The sequence below is a fragment of the Falco peregrinus genome, chromosome 7 (genome assembly GCF_023634155.1).
Source record: "Falco peregrinus isolate bFalPer1 chromosome 7, bFalPer1.pri, whole genome shotgun sequence".
In the NCBI taxonomy this organism is placed as follows: domain Eukaryota; kingdom Metazoa; phylum Chordata; class Aves; order Falconiformes; family Falconidae; genus Falco; species Falco peregrinus.
In genome coordinates, this window is record NC_073727.1 from 83,756,995 (window position 1) to 83,773,620 (window position 16,626).

Below are 16,626 nucleotides of genomic sequence, written 5' to 3' on the forward strand. Positions count from 1 at the left end.
CTACATTGACCTCATTCTTTAAAAGAGCTGAAGCACATTTAAAATAATTTTATCTGTTTTGGATAGAATAAAATGCCTCAAACAAAGTTAAGACAAAATGATTTGTGTAATTATCATTAAATCCCCTGTTTCAGTGCCAGTTTTCCCCCATCTGTGATCCTCTCTCCTCATTTACAACTGTGCTAACCTAAGCCGCTTCCTGTCCCTTTCCGCCTTCTCAGGTTTTGTCCCAGAACCAAAAAATGGTTTTCCTGACAGACCTATCAACTTCTACTCACCATTCCCACTCCTGACAGGGGCCGACCATAACCAGGAGTGCCCCCCCCAAAGTGTCCATGACCCTCAGCTTTGCAGTGTGGCAGCCTGCCTCCATTCCCTTTGGTCACTCTCTTTCCCTGAGTACAAAGGATGTTCTGGTTGACTTGAAGTCCCTTGCTGGGACAAGGTGTGTTTGAATTGCTCCAGACCAGGGCATCCTGAGAACACCATGGTCAAAGGGGCAGTTGCTGGAGTGCGGTGTGGGGCGGGCATGAAGAGAGTGGAGTTTCTGATGTGTTCAGTATAAGAAAAGATCCCAAGTAGGCCACCTGAAAATCCTTGGCCAACCTTAGGTCCCATCATAAGCAGTGTATGAAATCCCATATCGCATATTCCCACCAAGTAACACCTGTTTTTTTCCTACAGCTCCACCAGACTCCAGCTCTCCTTCATAAGCTGAAAGCTGGCATAACCCAGCTCTATTGTAACAAAGATTTCACAAGTCACTTTTCCCCTGGTGCACGTCCAGCCTATTAGGTGTGCACCACAGCTATGCACAGGTCAAGGCTAACTGTGTGTTGACGCTTCGCCTGGCCACGCTCTTTCCAGGCTCTTGTCAGTGCCCTGCAAGGGCTGTAAACTGTGAGGATGTATTCTGCCCATGAAGCTTTGGGGTGACCAGAAGTTAATAACTAAAAAAGCAAGCTGTACTCTTTATCTCAAGCCTCCATTGGATCCAAGGGGACAGGGCAGGAGGCTTCCTCCAGCCCACGTGCTTTTTACTCTCATCTGTCCAAAGAAGAAAGTAGAAATGACATCAACCCCAGTCTATGTAGGAAGGAGTCTGAGCCATGAGCTGTCACTGGTCTTCAGAAAAGTCAGCTTAGACCAGTATGAGAAGTACATTCTCTGTGGTGGACTGGCCAGACCTCTGATTAGCAAAGCCGTTCCTTCCCAAGAAATCAGTGGGGTTTGTTTTTTTTCTAGATTTGCCAGTTCTTGCTTTTACTATGTCTAGGAAAAAATGGATCTAAAATTCCTGGTGCAAAATAAATAGGTCTGGGCCCAGCCTTTCCAAATAAGAATGTTTCTGTCTATTGCACAACCAAACTGAACAATATTTGAAATGCTTTTAAAAAAAGGTTATCAGTCTGGTCTTTCTTGGCATGTTATTTAAACTATACCTAACAAATGGATTCATTTAGAAATCTATATGCCTTTCAGAGAGTAACTAAAGTTCTTACTTAAATAAATTCCTGTATTTGTTGCCAAGCTTTCGGGGAAAATGTCCACTAGTTTATCACAACATCAGAGACATGAGCCAAACTTTTGCCAATGCACTACATTATACTTTGGGGGAGCATGGAATTATATATTAAAGAAATAGTTCATATTAGCCAGCGATTGTACTGTGAAGAGGTGCATGGAGGAAATCACCCGCAGGCTATTGTCCCACCAGATGGGCAGTTTGCACAGTGTGATAGCCTGGCAGGGGGGCAGAACAGGGACTTCCAGCCCTAATTCTGAATTTCTTGCCTTTTGTGGGTTTACACCATATGTGGACTCATCAAGTTTCAGAGGAGTGTTTTACAGCTGAACTACAAACCCTGAAAACAAGGAATGATGATGGAAACACAGACCATCCCATAACCACAGCACATGGCTCTCACAGGCACCACCATAGTCACAGGCTTACAGTCGAGTTTCAAATTATTCTATTGACTTACAGAAGAAAGGGCTGTTATTAGGCTCCCCTCCCCTCGACCTCATTACATACAGTGGTTTGCCATCATTAAACCCTCTTTCTAACAACTTTTGTGTATAAACTGCTTAGCATATCACAATTTTTCTGAACACTGCAATTTGATATATTCAGGAGATAATACACATTCGGTGAGACTGTGTGTCCCAGGATAATGATTTCCTGCTGTCAGTTTAGGGCTGAGACTTTGTGGATTTATGACAGTGAGTATTTTGGGGAGGTGGATTCCTTGGCCAACTGGTGAAGGTAACCCTGCAGGGTGGAGTTAACCTTTGCTTGTTAAGAAAATTTCTAGTCTGATGGGTCTGCTAGCCAGCCTAACTGAAAAACAAAAACAAAAATAAAACAAACAAACAAACAAAAACAACCAACCAACCAAAAAAACCCAAAAAAACCAACCCTGTGGTATCACCTTCATAGAAGTAAAAAGCAATAAACCCAGTCAGGAAGCCCACTCATTCTGGGAAAGCTCAGTTTCAAGAGATGCTTCAGCATGTTTGCAACTTGTGGCTCTGCAGTCACTTAACGTTGCTGCACATTACTCCACGGTTGTTCCATTTCACCTCCTGATGTGATTGCAATTCAAGATGGAGGGGAGAGAAATGCACCTGTTTCTGCATTGACTACAGAGAAAGAGGACTGATTTCAGTTCTCAGCCACAAAAATGTATCACATCAAGCACACAGCTTTTTAAGAGAGCAAGTTCTATTCATGAAAGCAATCTGAGATTTCAACATGACAGTCTTAGCAAGTGAACAAATGTACAGAAGTCCATAATATTTCATGAAAATTGCCTCTTTGGGAACACTTTTTGCAGTGTATATCCAATTTCTTAGAAAAGCAAGAGTGCTTGCCTTAAGCAAATTAGTTGACTTACTGCAAGACAGCTAAAGGAAAAGAAAAAGCTCGAAATCCCCACACAGAGAAGCTCTAAGGGAAGGGACTTGCACAGGGGTGTTTGCACAGTGCCTGGTACAATGGGTCCTAACCTGGTCATGCCCTTTGGTTGCTATTGCAGAGCAAACATTCAACAACAAAGAACTAGCAAGTAACGCTAGGGTCAAGCTCAGCTACCGAATCTGCATTGTGTGTTCCCTGCATGCCTCCTTGAGTACTGACGTAGCTGCTGCCTCTGCATCCAAAGGCCAGCTAAAGCCAAAGGAAAAAAATCTCTTATTGGCCTCACCAGCTTTTGCTCGGATGTCTAGTGCATTGGCCAGAATTCTGTCAGATGCTTCTCGTCATTCATGGACATTCCCACTGCTGTGGGAGAGCACTTCTGGGATGATGGAAGATTGTCATCCCATAGAAAAGACTTACACAAATGTCTTCAGAGTCTAAAGAGCCAGCTCTTGACAGTGGAGAATATCTGTTAGGCAGCTTTGCACTGCTTATAGAGAATACAATTTTGAGCAGTCGAAGAGCACAGTTTAAAGAGTACTTCCATGTGCATTGGTCAGTAATGTGCACCCATGACAACTGAAATGCAAGTAATGCACCAGGTGATCTGCGGCAGATATGACTGTGGCTGCCCACAAAACTCCAGAAAAGAGATGTTCAGTGTTGAGCCAATACTGTGTGTGCATTTCACAGAAAGATTGCCAGTAGTTCCTCACCTGAAGCACCTGAAGCCCTTTTTTCTCTGTAGCAGATTACCTGTGGGATGGCCACAGTCCAGCCCTGCAGAGGCTCTGCTGCCTAATGGGTTGTTTTCATACAAAGGACAGCAATAGCCTGATCCAGGGTGGCTGCTGCATTCCTCATTCATGTATAAAATACAGATATTCTTCCTGGGGGCAGAGAATGGCAGGTGACAAGCAGCATCTGTAAGACCCTGGAGACAAACCTGGAGCTGTCTAGGTTTGGGTGGAATTTGGTTAGTTTCAAGTTCTTGGGACTTCCATGATTTTATAATCACTATGAAATGTGACATATGTAGAAGACCCATGGTGACTGCAAAAAAGCAGATGCTGCTCCTCGAGCATCTAGCAGACAGCACGAATGCCTCTGCGCAGCCCCACAGGGGTCCATGACCAGCAAAAACAGGAAAGAATGAGTCTGGCAGACTAGAAAGTCCCACTCCAAATATTTGACATTATCAGTGACAGAGGATTGGGAAGAAACGAAAAGCAAGTCAGAAAGATCAACCTATAAAAAAAAAAAAAAAAGTTATTCAATTTTACAGTGCCATAAAAAATGCAAAAGAGCAGTTCACAGCTGGCAAGGAGGAAGGCCCAAGCTCTTAGTTTCACTTCCACCACTGGCTGACATTTATAGGGTTACTTGTAAACAGCACTGACATAAATCAGCCAATGCACAGTTCACACCACTATCACAAAGCAGACAACTATCATGTATTTGTTGTTTCCTAAATGACAAAGCCTGAGGTGAGGAATAAGAGAAGCATATGCTTTTCCTGTCGGTAATTTAGCCCAAAGCCAATTGTCTGGTTTGCAAAGAGTATGAACAGCCCACATAAAAGCCTTCAAGCTGATGAAGAGCTCCTCTACTAGTTTGGATGCTGACATTTTTAATAAGTACCTTGCAGTCCATTTGTTTCCCCTGATTTCATTATAATTGTTACTCTGCTAATTTTTTTATTAACTGTTATTCTGCACTTCTTGAGATACCCAAGTAACAGTTTGTTCAAGCCTGTATGCAAAACGTCCCTGCTAGTGGAGAACTTGAAGTATTTCTCAAGAGCATTTCATAGGACACCCAGGACCCCTGTTTACGCGGAGCTGTTCCACCTCTTGCTGAACCTCACCTAACAATCCATCTAGCATGGACATTATGTCAACGGCTGTCAAACACCAGGGACCAGCAGGATTACTGAAGCGTGAAGAACACGTGATGCTGATCCCTCTGCTTCTGCTGCAAGAATCAGGATGAGAAGGCAGCAAAGAAGCAAACACAGAACACTAATGCAGAAGTGAGAGCAAAAGAAATTACTCAAGAACAAAAGATTTAAGAAAAAAATGGCTGTGGCTTTACTTTTTCCTCAAAGCATGATTTAAATTAAGAACGGCTGCAATTACATAAAGATTTCCTTGCAGTTACTTTTCCACATCAGACTGTGCTGTAGGAACTCCACGGATGTCTTGAGTTCAGGGAATGACCCAAGCAAGGGATTCACAGATAAAATGAAGGCCATGAAGCCACTGCAGGCATGAGTGCTCTTCAAGCACACCTTCTCTAAGTAACATGTTCCCTGAGAGAAAATCATCACAAAGCCATGTACGTTTGTCTCAGGAATGCCTGCCTTCCTACTCCAGGCACCTCTCATCACCTTTGTTTAAATGGCAGAGAGGCAACCAGATATGCACGCTGACAAGGATGACCTAGATTCTCCAAAACACATTCATTGCCTACTGTCTTTAGCTGTGATTTTAGAATCGACTCTGTTCTACACCCTCCAAGAGAGGATCTGAAGAGAAGGAAGCCTATGTAGGTTAGATCCAGAGACTTCCACTTTTTAAAAGTGCTGGCTGTTCTGGATTTCTCCATTTTCAGAACACAAACTTAATTACCGGGAGAGTCGCTCATCCAGAAGAGTTGTTCACCCCCAAGTCCAACAGAAGGCAAAGTATGTCTAAGCATATGATCCTCTCGAAAAGCAGGAATTTACGCTCTCCAAGCCATTATGGGAATCTAAGGGATGTTTTTACCGTGGAAAATATCCATGTTTTGCACACAATATTTAGGTGTGTACTTAGTACGTAGTTTTTCACCCAAACACTGCAAAAGGAAAATTTTCTGGCAGGTACCGGCATTGCACAGTCCTGACGAAACAGCAGCCACATGAAATGGTGGAATTGTGCATCCACAAAACAATAATTCTGAACAGCCTAAGGCTACGTAAGTGTGTAGGAGATGAGTCTGTTCATCATGTTTTATCATGCCTTTGAAGGCTTAGTATTTCTTCTGTAAAGTGCAGGCTTTGATCTTGTGCTCTTACAGCTGGACTAGAGCCCTGCGTGCAGAGCTGCTTCTGACACACTTCTATAGATATTTAGGGGATCGCTGCAAAACTACACCAGCTCCAATGCAGCAGTGCATAGCCATAGTCTGTGCTTTACCTAAGTGCATATGGCCATGTGCACTGAATTTTACTAAAATCATATAAATAAAAGGGAGAAGGATGCTTGGTGGCAGTTTCAGGAAGGCATGACCGGATCCATACAAACACTTGGGAACAAGGTGGACATGACTGTGCTACAAATACCTCTGCAGAGTTTCATTGGGATTTCCCAAGAGCAGGTTTATAGAACTGAACTCAGCATTATTAATTTATTGCCTTCCAGGGAACTGCAAATACATTTACAAGAGGATGTAGGGTCGATTTAACCTACACTCCACTTCATTCCTGGGCAAAAGGGTTCCCAGGTATTTTTTTTAATTATTTTTTTTTAACGCAGTGAAATAAAAGTGTGCTCCTGCAGCCAAGAGAAACTGCAGACCATCTTTACAAGTGACAGCTTCCCTGATCAGGCTCATTTTAGCATGGCAAACACAAGTTAAAGACTTGAGCAATTGCTCCTCCCTTTAGTCTCTCAGTATGCCCTCTAGCTTTCCGCAGTGCTGTCATCCAGCCGATTCCCATTCTTACACCTTGCTTTTGCCCTCCCTCTTCCTCAGTCCTGAATGCTCCTCCCTCCACAAAAACACAACCTACTAAAGTGTGTCCCCATCATATTCCTCCTCAGTTTGGGATGGAGGAATCACAACGCTCCAGATACTCAACTGGCATTCATCTCTCAATAAATTCCCCCCAAAATTTAAGCAGAGAAACTGGGACTAACTAACTCCTAAATGTAAGAGCATCCATCTGGGCTTGGATTTTTAGATGCAAGTAGAGGCATTTGGATTTAGATGGTTTCCAATCCCCCAGTTTCCATCTGTGTCTTTGGGCATTGCAGCCACCTTTGTCAGACTGCCTGAAATATTTTATATCTGAGCGAGTTAACAGGAGGAAACGTTAGGCCACCTCTCCCCCCCTTTCCTGGCAGTAACGCAGGAGGAAAGGCAATGCTGATGCCGCGTGGGCAGGGATGCCGAGTGCATCCCCCTTTCCCGGCCACGCTGGCCAACAGTCCCATCCCGTGCCCAGCAGGTTTCAAAAGAGGCACTGTGCAGAAGGCGCCCGGCGTTCAGTAAGGGGGTTGCTCCTGTGCCTGGAAAAATGAGCAGTCCCAGCAGCTTGCTTGTTTGTTTGTTTTTACAGGGGAATACAGGTTCACTCATCATTACAATAAGCACATTCACGCTTGCGCTTAGCTGGTGTGAGCCTTCCAAGACCATGTGCATGAATGAGCCTAGTAAGGGCTACACTGCGGAGTCTTAGTCAGTATTTTTCAAATTTGGGTCAGTCTGAGGCACCCTGGTTGAAAAAGTATTGCCACGAACATTGTAAATTAATATTTTACATACCCTTGAAGAGCCTTTTGAGGAAATCAGCTTTCATTACCGAGGCATCTCCCTTGTAAATACAGAAAATAGAAAATACCTCTGCTGACAAGGACAGCATTGTAGGGCAGGGAAGGAGAGTAAATGTTGAATCTGTGGGAGGAACTGAACCGATTCAGAAGCTGGATCAGATGGGCATGTGCATCCCCACCCTCCAGCAGCTCCTCGAGCTGCACTATATGCAGCATCCATCCACTACAGACGGCTCTGCCTTTACACCCAAGGAGCAGCACCCCATTGCTCCCCAGACCTACTGAAATTATCAGGTGGCAGCATCGGCCCCTACCAAATACATCTCAAGGGCGTCAGGACCCTCATGTTGCTGCCAGCATGGTGGTTCGTGACGCACAAGTCACGGGCATCACGAAAAGATCCAGTCCCAGATCTAAAGTCGGAAGGCAGCAAGAGCACGGGGCCGGTGCAGCGCTGTTTCAGTTTGGGGATTTGGGACCATGTGCACAGCCCGACCAGCGCTGGAGTCAGTATTCTTGGCAGTGGCTGGGGAGGTTCCTCTGCAGCTGAGCACAGCCAGTCCAACTTGGCTGGCACGAGGCAGGGCTTTTCAAAGCATCTTGTGCTCCAATCGGAAAGCAGCTGAACGCTGCTCTTTGCAGAAAAGTGCTACCCTTGTCCCTTTTTAATGAAAGAAAACTTGGTATTCAGTAGGACCAGGCCAGAGCTATTTCAGACACGGAAGACAGCAGACACAAATCAATAGAAAAAAATAACTTCTTTTTATTTACAAAAAAAATCCAAATATTGGATGCTGTAAACAAAATTCACAATCTGTTCCCTCTAGAGTCTGTTTTCCATCAGCTCTTTTTCTCTCTGTGACAAAGCCTATAGTCAAAATGTTCCAAAAGAGCAACCCAAGGAGCAGTTTGCTGCAACAGGATGCCTTGCAGAAGGCAACAGTTGTAAGGAAATCTGAGGGAAAGCAAATCTGCACAGACTCCTACAGACTGCAGGAGCCTGCAGTGCTTTAGCCAAGCTGTCTTGAAATTTGCAGGCTTTTTATTTTTTTTTACTATTTATTTTGTTAGCAAACCATTATTACAACAGCAAAACAGTACACTGATTTTCTTTCTTGCAAGGGAAACTGCATAAAGAAAACCATACAAAAGAATATATTCAAATAGGAGCTGAATATGCAATTACACTTTTTCCTTTTCTGTGCAGTTTTCTTAACACAATTCATTTTCTCAATTAAAAAAAGCTTTTTTTTTTTGAACTGGTAGGAGCTTTGGGCATGATGCAAACCAAGCATTTAATAAGAGGTGTTTAGAAGATTTGTGTGAAGGCCTTTGTGCAAGATAAAAAAAATATTTTAAGTGCAATAAGAGAAACTAGAAAATACCATCGATTTGGTTTTCTAATTGCCCTTCTATTTTTAGAAATGTTCTTGCATTTGGGAGGACAGCTACATCTAAGGAAAAAAAAAAAAAATCCCATTTCAAAGCTCTGGATTGTTTCACCATCGCTACATTTAACCTGGTTTAGCACCCTGTTGGTTAGCAGTAAATTCAGCTGCGGCACAAGCAGTTTTACTGTAATCAGGTCAATGTTTTTAATCAGTTCAGCTCTTTAAAAGGGGCACTGTCTCTTGTAGCACAAGTTCTAACCTTACATCTGATTGGATGGGAAAAATGAAGTCTACAAAGCAAGAACACGGTCGTTAACTTTAAAAGTACCAGTGTGCTGAAGAGGAGCGGAAAAATCAGTCCAAAAAAAGTTAAGACTTTACAGTGGGGAAGGTGTGCAAACCGCAGAAATAAACCATCTTTGAAAAGGGCTTCTTATTTTACTCTTGGCCTGAACTCATGCCTTCTTCCCACCTCTAACACCAGGCACCTTTTAAGCTACCAGTCACGAACAAAACAAAGCTCCACCAGTTCCACCACTTGATCATTAACATATGCAAAACAGATCCAGAATAAAAACATATTATATATGTATCAAAATGCAAATGCTGAAAGGTGCAGTTTAGCTCAGAGCCCCGCTGCATGCACTATAAGGTAACTAGCTGCTGTCAATCATTAAAAACAAACAAACAAACAAACAAAAAACCACAATAAAATTCGAGCTGAGAGGAAGCAAATCAAAACTTTCTTTCAAGCAATGGAAAAAAAAAAAAGGGTCCTTCAAAGGAAAAATACATCGCGTCATGTACTATCAGTGTTTTGTGGTTGTGGCACAGCTATAGATTCTCAACCCCTTTTAAAGAGCAGATGACTCATTTATTTGCTGCAAATAGTTGTGGCAGAGAAGACATACCACATTACCAGCTGATCCTATTTCCCCAGCCCTCCCCGTAGCTTCCGCTAGCAAACCCTCCCAGGAGCCGGAGGCAGGGGAACGGCGGGCCAGGCGCTGCCGGCCGGACCCTCGGGGGCTGCCCGGGGACCCCGCGGGGACCGGGGGACCAGGCGGCCGGCGGGAGGCTGCGGCCAAGCGCCGGAGGAAGGGGAGGTGGGGACGAGGTCTGCGAGTCAGTGCCAGGAATGGCAACGAACCAGCTTTTACGCTTCCTGAAGGACTCGCAGGGAAGGTGCTTCAGTAAACAAATCGGGTTCCTATTAAACAGGCTCCAGAGCGAAAAGTACAAAGCGCGACAAAAATAGATGTACCTTGCTCCCTCCGCAGGGCAAACACACTGCCAGGACACCAGCGCTCCCCTGCCTCCTCCAGCGCCAGACCCTGCTGCAACCAGCCAGGCCACAGTGAGTTTTCATTCAAAAGCCTGATTTCCCTTTTTTTTTTTTTTTCTTTTCTTTTCTCCCCCCCCGCCCTCAGTCAGAAAAAGCAAAATATTACAGTCAAGTGTCACTTAGTCATTAGGTTCTCAAAGTCCAACACAGAATTTAACACCTTCAGAGATGGCACTGAAGTGAAAACAACAGCGGAGGCAGATTTTTTTTCCCCCTGCTGGTCTTTTGGGAGGGGAAATGAAAGTGAATAGTTACCGTTCCAATGTAAAGTGATTCCATTTAAATAAAGTACAGTACTGAAATTGTAAATGCAGTGTGACAACCAGATCAAAGATGTTTAATATTTGCATAAAAATATATATATAATATATATATATAAAATATAATTTTAAGCAATCGTGCAACACTCTTAAAAAGGGTTCATTTCACATTTGCTAAATTCTAGTGGTCCTGGAATGCGTAATGCATTCTATTAAAAATACTCCTTTAAATATTAACAATTAGTGTTCAAATCACCAACTAATACAATATTCTTTAGCTGTCAGGGGGTTTAAATAAACCTATCTTTGATCCACGTTCCACTGAATTACACATCATGGAGGTATGCAGTCACAACATTAGTGGGTTAAATGTCAAAATGGCATTACAGTACAAAATAGTTAAAAAAAAAAAAAATCAGCTAGTCATATGTTTCTCCATCTGTGGAATTATTATGGCTCACAAGCAACCCACTGAATTACTGTAATCCTTGTTCTTGCAACCAAAGACATTATCTGAATCCCACCTTAATCCTGACTGGTTCATTTACTCCAAATTTCTCAGGTGTGGGTTAAAAATTCACTGCAAGGTGCCCACTGTCCTATAACATCCCGTTGCAAACTGGAAAACACATAGTACTTTATTTAAACATTCCTTAATTGCTACGTTTTCCTAGACCACATTAATATATATTGTGTGTGTATATATATAGATATACACCTATAACATGTACATATATACACACACAAACATATATACACACATACACACACGTACCTAGGACAATAGCACACCAACATAACATTAACTCTATACAGGTATTTGCCAAGAAAAAAAATAGGGCATTTCCTCCACCACTTATTCACAAGCTTATGGGGTTTTTTTGTTTTTAATCTTTGTGTCCCTGATAAAACAAAATGCATGGTTAAACCACAAAACTATATTTTTTTCTCACTTCAAATTTTATGAAGGCATCAGGCACTTTTGATTACTGTTGATGTGTACAAATATAGCAACATCTTTCTTTTTGTTTATATATATATATATATATATATACTCTACTGTATCTTCTTTGCTCGGATAACTTATTTGTGAAATCTTTGGTCCTTGAGTATATTCTGTTTGCCACAGCTGGTTTTCCTGCATTCTCACATTTTTAAAATGTGAGGCATGCACACAGCTGGAAATAATGGACTTTGTCATCGTACGTGTTTCTGTTTTTATAACTGTACCAATCCACTACTGTTCATTTGGAGCAAGCTGTTTCTGGTAAAGCATTCTAGTCAAGCAAGCTATACATTCTACACAGTCAATCCATAGACAGCACTTGCTGCAAGCCCCAAATGCAGTAATTCCAATATACATTTTTATTCAGCTTATCTCTGCTTTATGCCTCTAACTTTTAATTCCTGAATATATATAGAATTGTTTTTTGTAATTTTTTTTTTCTTTTGTGTTTTTTTTTTGTTTGTTTTGTTTCTTTCATATTCTCCCTTTTGCAGATCCCATTCTAGAGTAAGAATAAAAATAAAATAAGGCTTTCCCACCTTCTCTATGCCAAAGCTATGGGAGCAGATACTGCCAACCCATATTGTCATCAAGCATTCCTCCCTCGCTTATTTCAGGGGAAGCTGGCTGCTTTTAATGACAGGCCTCTTGTGCTCTGGGGTAGGATCCAATTATTTTGGGGCTCTTTCTCGATCATGCTCCCATTGTTTATTAGAATACCCACAAGCTTTTCCCAAGCTTGAAAACCAGAGCAGATCATCATTGCACAAAACACCCCATTTCAAAGGGACGCGTCGCCCCTTCCTACATCTTAGAAAACGTTCTCCCCACCGGTCTACTAATTTCGGTCCTTAATTACAGGGCAGCCAAGTAGAGTATGTGTGCTGCTGGCAAGGGAACACCGTCTGAACCTGTGCAATATAGTAATTGCTGAAGTTGGCATCTGCTACATATGGGGCTGGCTGGTAATAGCAGGTGACATTGGCCACATTGGGAATGATATTTTGCTCGGCTAGGACCCGGATGGCCAGCATGGTGATCAGATTCAGAGTCTGTCTCCTCTCATGCCCCATCAGGCACACTGTGCTCTCATTCACCACACCGTGAAGGGTCATGAGATAGTCATACTTGCGGTCCTCTAATCCCACAAAGTGGTTCTGCAAGTAGGACTCCAGCTTTCTCTGCTGTTCTCCAATGTCTGAGAAGTCAATGAAAAACCTCGAACACATGTATCTCTGCAGGGACTTAATCTCGGATTCGGAGGCAGCCCTAAAGCCCCTTACCAAAAGGTTGCAGTACTTCAGAAGACCACCTCCTCTGATTTCTTCTGGGTTTCTGGTGGCAATTATCTTGTTGCAGAGGTGATCAAAGGCTTCCTGGAAATCCCCATAGACGCTCTCACCAATGATAGTCGGGTGAAAAGTTTCAGTCATCGGATTCTCTGAGCACTCATAAAAAAGCAGCAGGGAGTCCAGCTTGATTTGAAAGGAATCGACACTGAATTCAAACTGCCGCCTCAGAGAGTCCACAAATTTCAGCTCCACATTTTTGCCACTGTTGTTGGACAGGGAGATGAGACTCCATCGGTCTGAATCATTGCATACTTTTACCATTTTCTGCACATAAGCCTCCTATAATTGGAAAGACAAAACGAACAAATGAAGACACAAATGCAAGAACTTTTCCTTTCGCTGCGTTTGTTCCACACGTAACCCCACCTCCACCCCATCCTTGTGTTTCATAGAAGCCTGCAGATAGGAACCGGAGCAGAAATACTTCATGTGAGAGTCTAGAGAGCTGTCACTGCAAGGGGACGGATAGGGGAGGGTGTTCTGCTGGGACCGTGTCGTCCGGGGGAAGCGTATAGCAACACTGCTGCTTTCAGTCACTTCTAAATACATCTACACGTGAAGCCCACGGCAGAGATGCCAAATATGCGTGCGCTCACCCAAAAGGTCACCGACCCAATCGGATAAGAAATCTTTTTTTACCGGTTTCCCCTTCTCTCTCCCCTCCCCACAAAAAAACCGCAGCGAGTGCTCACTGCCCGCAGTCCTGCTCTCTCCGTGCAGGTTCCGCACATCCGCCCCACGCCGCAAAAAATCCCTCTGAAAAACACAGACGGCGTTTGGCATCCAGCCCGGCAGCTCGAGCGACCGGCCCCCGGGCGGCGGCAGGACCCCGCTCCGCCGGGGCACGCAGCGCACAGGGCAGCGCGCCCCGCAGCCGCAGCCGCAGCCGCCTCCCCGCAGTCCCCAGAGCTGCCCCCCGCCCCCCGGGAGCCGCGAGCCGGGCGCGGCGGAGGCGCCGCCGCAAGGGCCGGGCTGGCGGACGTGCCGCGCCGGGCACACACGGCCCCGCCGGTACGGCGGCGCTCCCGGGAATCCAACGGGAGCCCCGGAGGAAAGGCTGAGCACCGAGGAGCCCCGGTCAGGATGCTCTGCTGCAAACTCCTCCCGGGTCTGAAGTGTGGGGCGAAAAAAATCACTCACGGTCCCTGTGGGTCTCGGGGCGGGTGTGGGGAGGGGGGTGGCGGTAGGGGGGTGCTGCGTTCCCCACCCCGGAGGGGAAGGTGCCCCGTTCCCCGCAGGCTGGCGCTTACGCCTGCTCCCTCCGGGCGCCTGGGCACAGGGCAGGTTTACCTTGAGGGTGAGCGGCGTGATCTTCTCCTTGTTCACCCCCTCGGGCAAGAAATCCAAGAGGCAGTCCAAGACCACGTCCTTCACAGTCTGAAACTCGGCTTCCCCTTTGAGGTCGGCGCAGAAGATGAGGTCCAAGTCCTTGTAGCCCAGGCCGCTGTCCTGGTGGAGGACGTGGCTGGCGGCCGAGCCGTTTAGCCGCACGTCCCGCAGGCCGATGCCCTTCTCCTCCAGCCGGCTCCGCACCACCTTGACGATCTGGCGGGGCTGCATGGCCAGCGTGGGGAAGTTGCCGCGGCCGTGGATGGGGATGGTCTCGCTGAGGATGCGGTCCAGCCGCTGCACTTGCTCCCAGCTCAGCACGTTGCAGTGCGCGCTCTCGCAGCCGCCCGCGTAACTCCCGCTGGGGCTACCGCCGGCCTTCTCATCGTCTGCCATGGTGCGCGGCCGCCGCCTCCCCGGGCTGGATGGCACCGCCGCGGCTCCTCACTGCCCCCCCGGGGCCCCTCTCCCTCGCCTAGCAAAAGAGGAGGAAAACCGAGCGGTCAGCAGCGGCGCGCACCCGGCGCCCCAGCTCCGCTCCCCCTGCGGCCGCACCGCACCGCGCCGCCGGACGGCGCCCACCGCCCCTTCCCGGGGGAAAGGAGGGGGGGGCCGACGGACACGACACCTATTGATTAAATTCAAAAAATAAAAAGGGGAGGGAGAAAAAGCTCCCCTGGAGCCAGGCGGTGCCGCAGGGCTGGGGAAGGCGCCCGACCTGCAGAGCCGCCGCCTGCGCCGCTCCCCGCGTCCCCGCCGGGGCAGAGGCCGCCCCCGCTCGCTGCCGCCACGGGCTGCCGCCGTCTCCGAAGCTTTCGTAGTTCTGCCCGGGAAAGGTCCCCAGTAGTTTTTATACGGGGTTTCTCCGCTCTTCCGGGGCTCCGAGTCACGGCGCCCGCGTCCCGCCCCCTCCATCTGCATGGCCGGCCTCGGCGGTGCCCCCGGCACGCCCACGCCCTGCGCACCCACGGGCCGCCCCGCCGGTTCCCGCCGCCGCCCGCCCCTCCGCGCCGGCGGAGCGTACAGCGCGGCACAGACGGCACAGCCGGCACGGCACGGCACGGCACGGCACGGCACGGCACAGCCGGCGCGGAGCGGCACGGCACAGCACGGAGCGGCACGGAGCGCACAGCGCACGGCCAGGCACAGCGCGGCCGTCCCGCCGCGCCCCGCGCGCGGCTCCGCTGGAAAACCCGCGCAGCGCAGCGCAGCGCAGCCCCCCTCCCGCACGGATCTGGCCGCTGGCCGAGCGGGGAGGCAACAAGTGTAACAACCCGCCCGGCACCCGCGCGGGGCGCGGCCCCCCCCCTCCTGCCCTGCCAAGATGCGCGCCCGCTGGCACCCGGCTCCGCGCTGCCATTCATTCCGCCTATTTTTTTTCCCCCTGCCTTTTTTACGCCCCCCTCCTCCCCCCCGCTGACATTCCCGGTCACCCCAGGCACAGCCAACCTTCATACCAGAGCGCAGGAATTTGGCGAGGGCGCTGCGCCGAGCAGATGCCGGGGATCCCGGACCGTGCGCTTTGACCTGCTCAGCTCCAGACCGGGATTTTCAGAGCCGCCTGCGGCAGCGCAGCGCCAGCGCGCCCTGCCCGCCCGGCCTCCCGCCGGGACCGGGGGAAGGGGGGGAGAAATCCCGAGGATAGGAACGCGGCAGTGCCTTCCGGGGAGCATCCTGCCTACAAAGTACAACTTCGGTAACTGCGGGGCGGGAAAAGTAACGTGTACGGTGTATACGCACTACATAAACATAGACATATATATAAATTAGATTCTATTTGATATTTTACTTAATAGCAATGGATGATTGTTTTTCACCTGTTAAAAAAGTGCCAGATAAATGCAGAAATAGTATTGAAAACAGACTACGCGCAGCCCCCCCGCGCATGCAGCAGCCCCCGCGGCCTCCAGAACGGGCGGGCGCAGCGGCAAAGGCCCCCGGTGCGCGCAGCCAGGCGATGCGGAGAGAACCGGGACACACACACACACGCAGACACAGAGACACACACGCACACACACACACACACACACACACACAAGAGACACACAGACACACACACACAGAGACACAGACACACACACACAGAGACACAGATACACACACACACAGACACACACAGACACACAGACACACAGACACACACAGACACACACAGACACACACACACGACATTGCGTCACCGCTCGCAGCTTTGTGACGCGCGGCGGGAGGAGCCAATGGCGGCGCGCGGCGGTGTGACGTGCCGCCTCCCCACGGGGCGCTTTGCCAAAAGGGGGTGCGGGGCGGGGGGCGGTGTGCGAAGGCCGCCCGGCGGGGCTCACCCCCGTTTTCATCACACACCCCTACCCATGACCTCCCGCTAGGGGGCCGCACTGCCGGGCCCGGCACGGGGAAACCCCTGGCCCAGGCGAGCTGGCACGGTTCACCCGCCCCCCCAGAAAAAACCCCCAAACCCCGGGGGTCCCGCCGCGCGCTCGACACCCCC

The 16,626-nt window shown here is 48.0% G+C and overlaps 1 protein-coding gene across 2 annotated transcripts; it reads right to left on the minus strand.

Moving 5' to 3' along the window:
* Positions 1 to 8,197: 8,197 nt before the first annotated feature.
* TENT5A (terminal nucleotidyltransferase 5A) lies at positions 8,198 to 15,730 on the minus strand. 2 transcript variants are annotated; one of them, XM_055810834.1, is made up of 3 exons: positions 15,599 to 15,730; positions 14,103 to 14,616; positions 8,198 to 13,091 (listed from the first exon to the last, which is right to left on the minus strand). In XM_055810834.1, the coding sequence occupies exons 2-3, from the start codon at positions 14,535 to 14,537 to the stop codon at positions 12,312 to 12,314; spliced, it is 1,215 nt and encodes a 404-aa protein (XP_055666809.1). In that variant the 5' UTR covers positions 14,538 to 14,616; positions 15,599 to 15,730; the 3' UTR covers positions 8,198 to 12,311. The 2 variants fall into 2 exon arrangements, with proteins under 2 accessions (XP_055666809.1, XP_055666810.1); XM_055810835.1 differs by lacking the exon at positions 15,599 to 15,730 and adding an exon at positions 14,860 to 15,057.
* Positions 15,731 to 16,626: the final 896 nt, after the last annotated feature.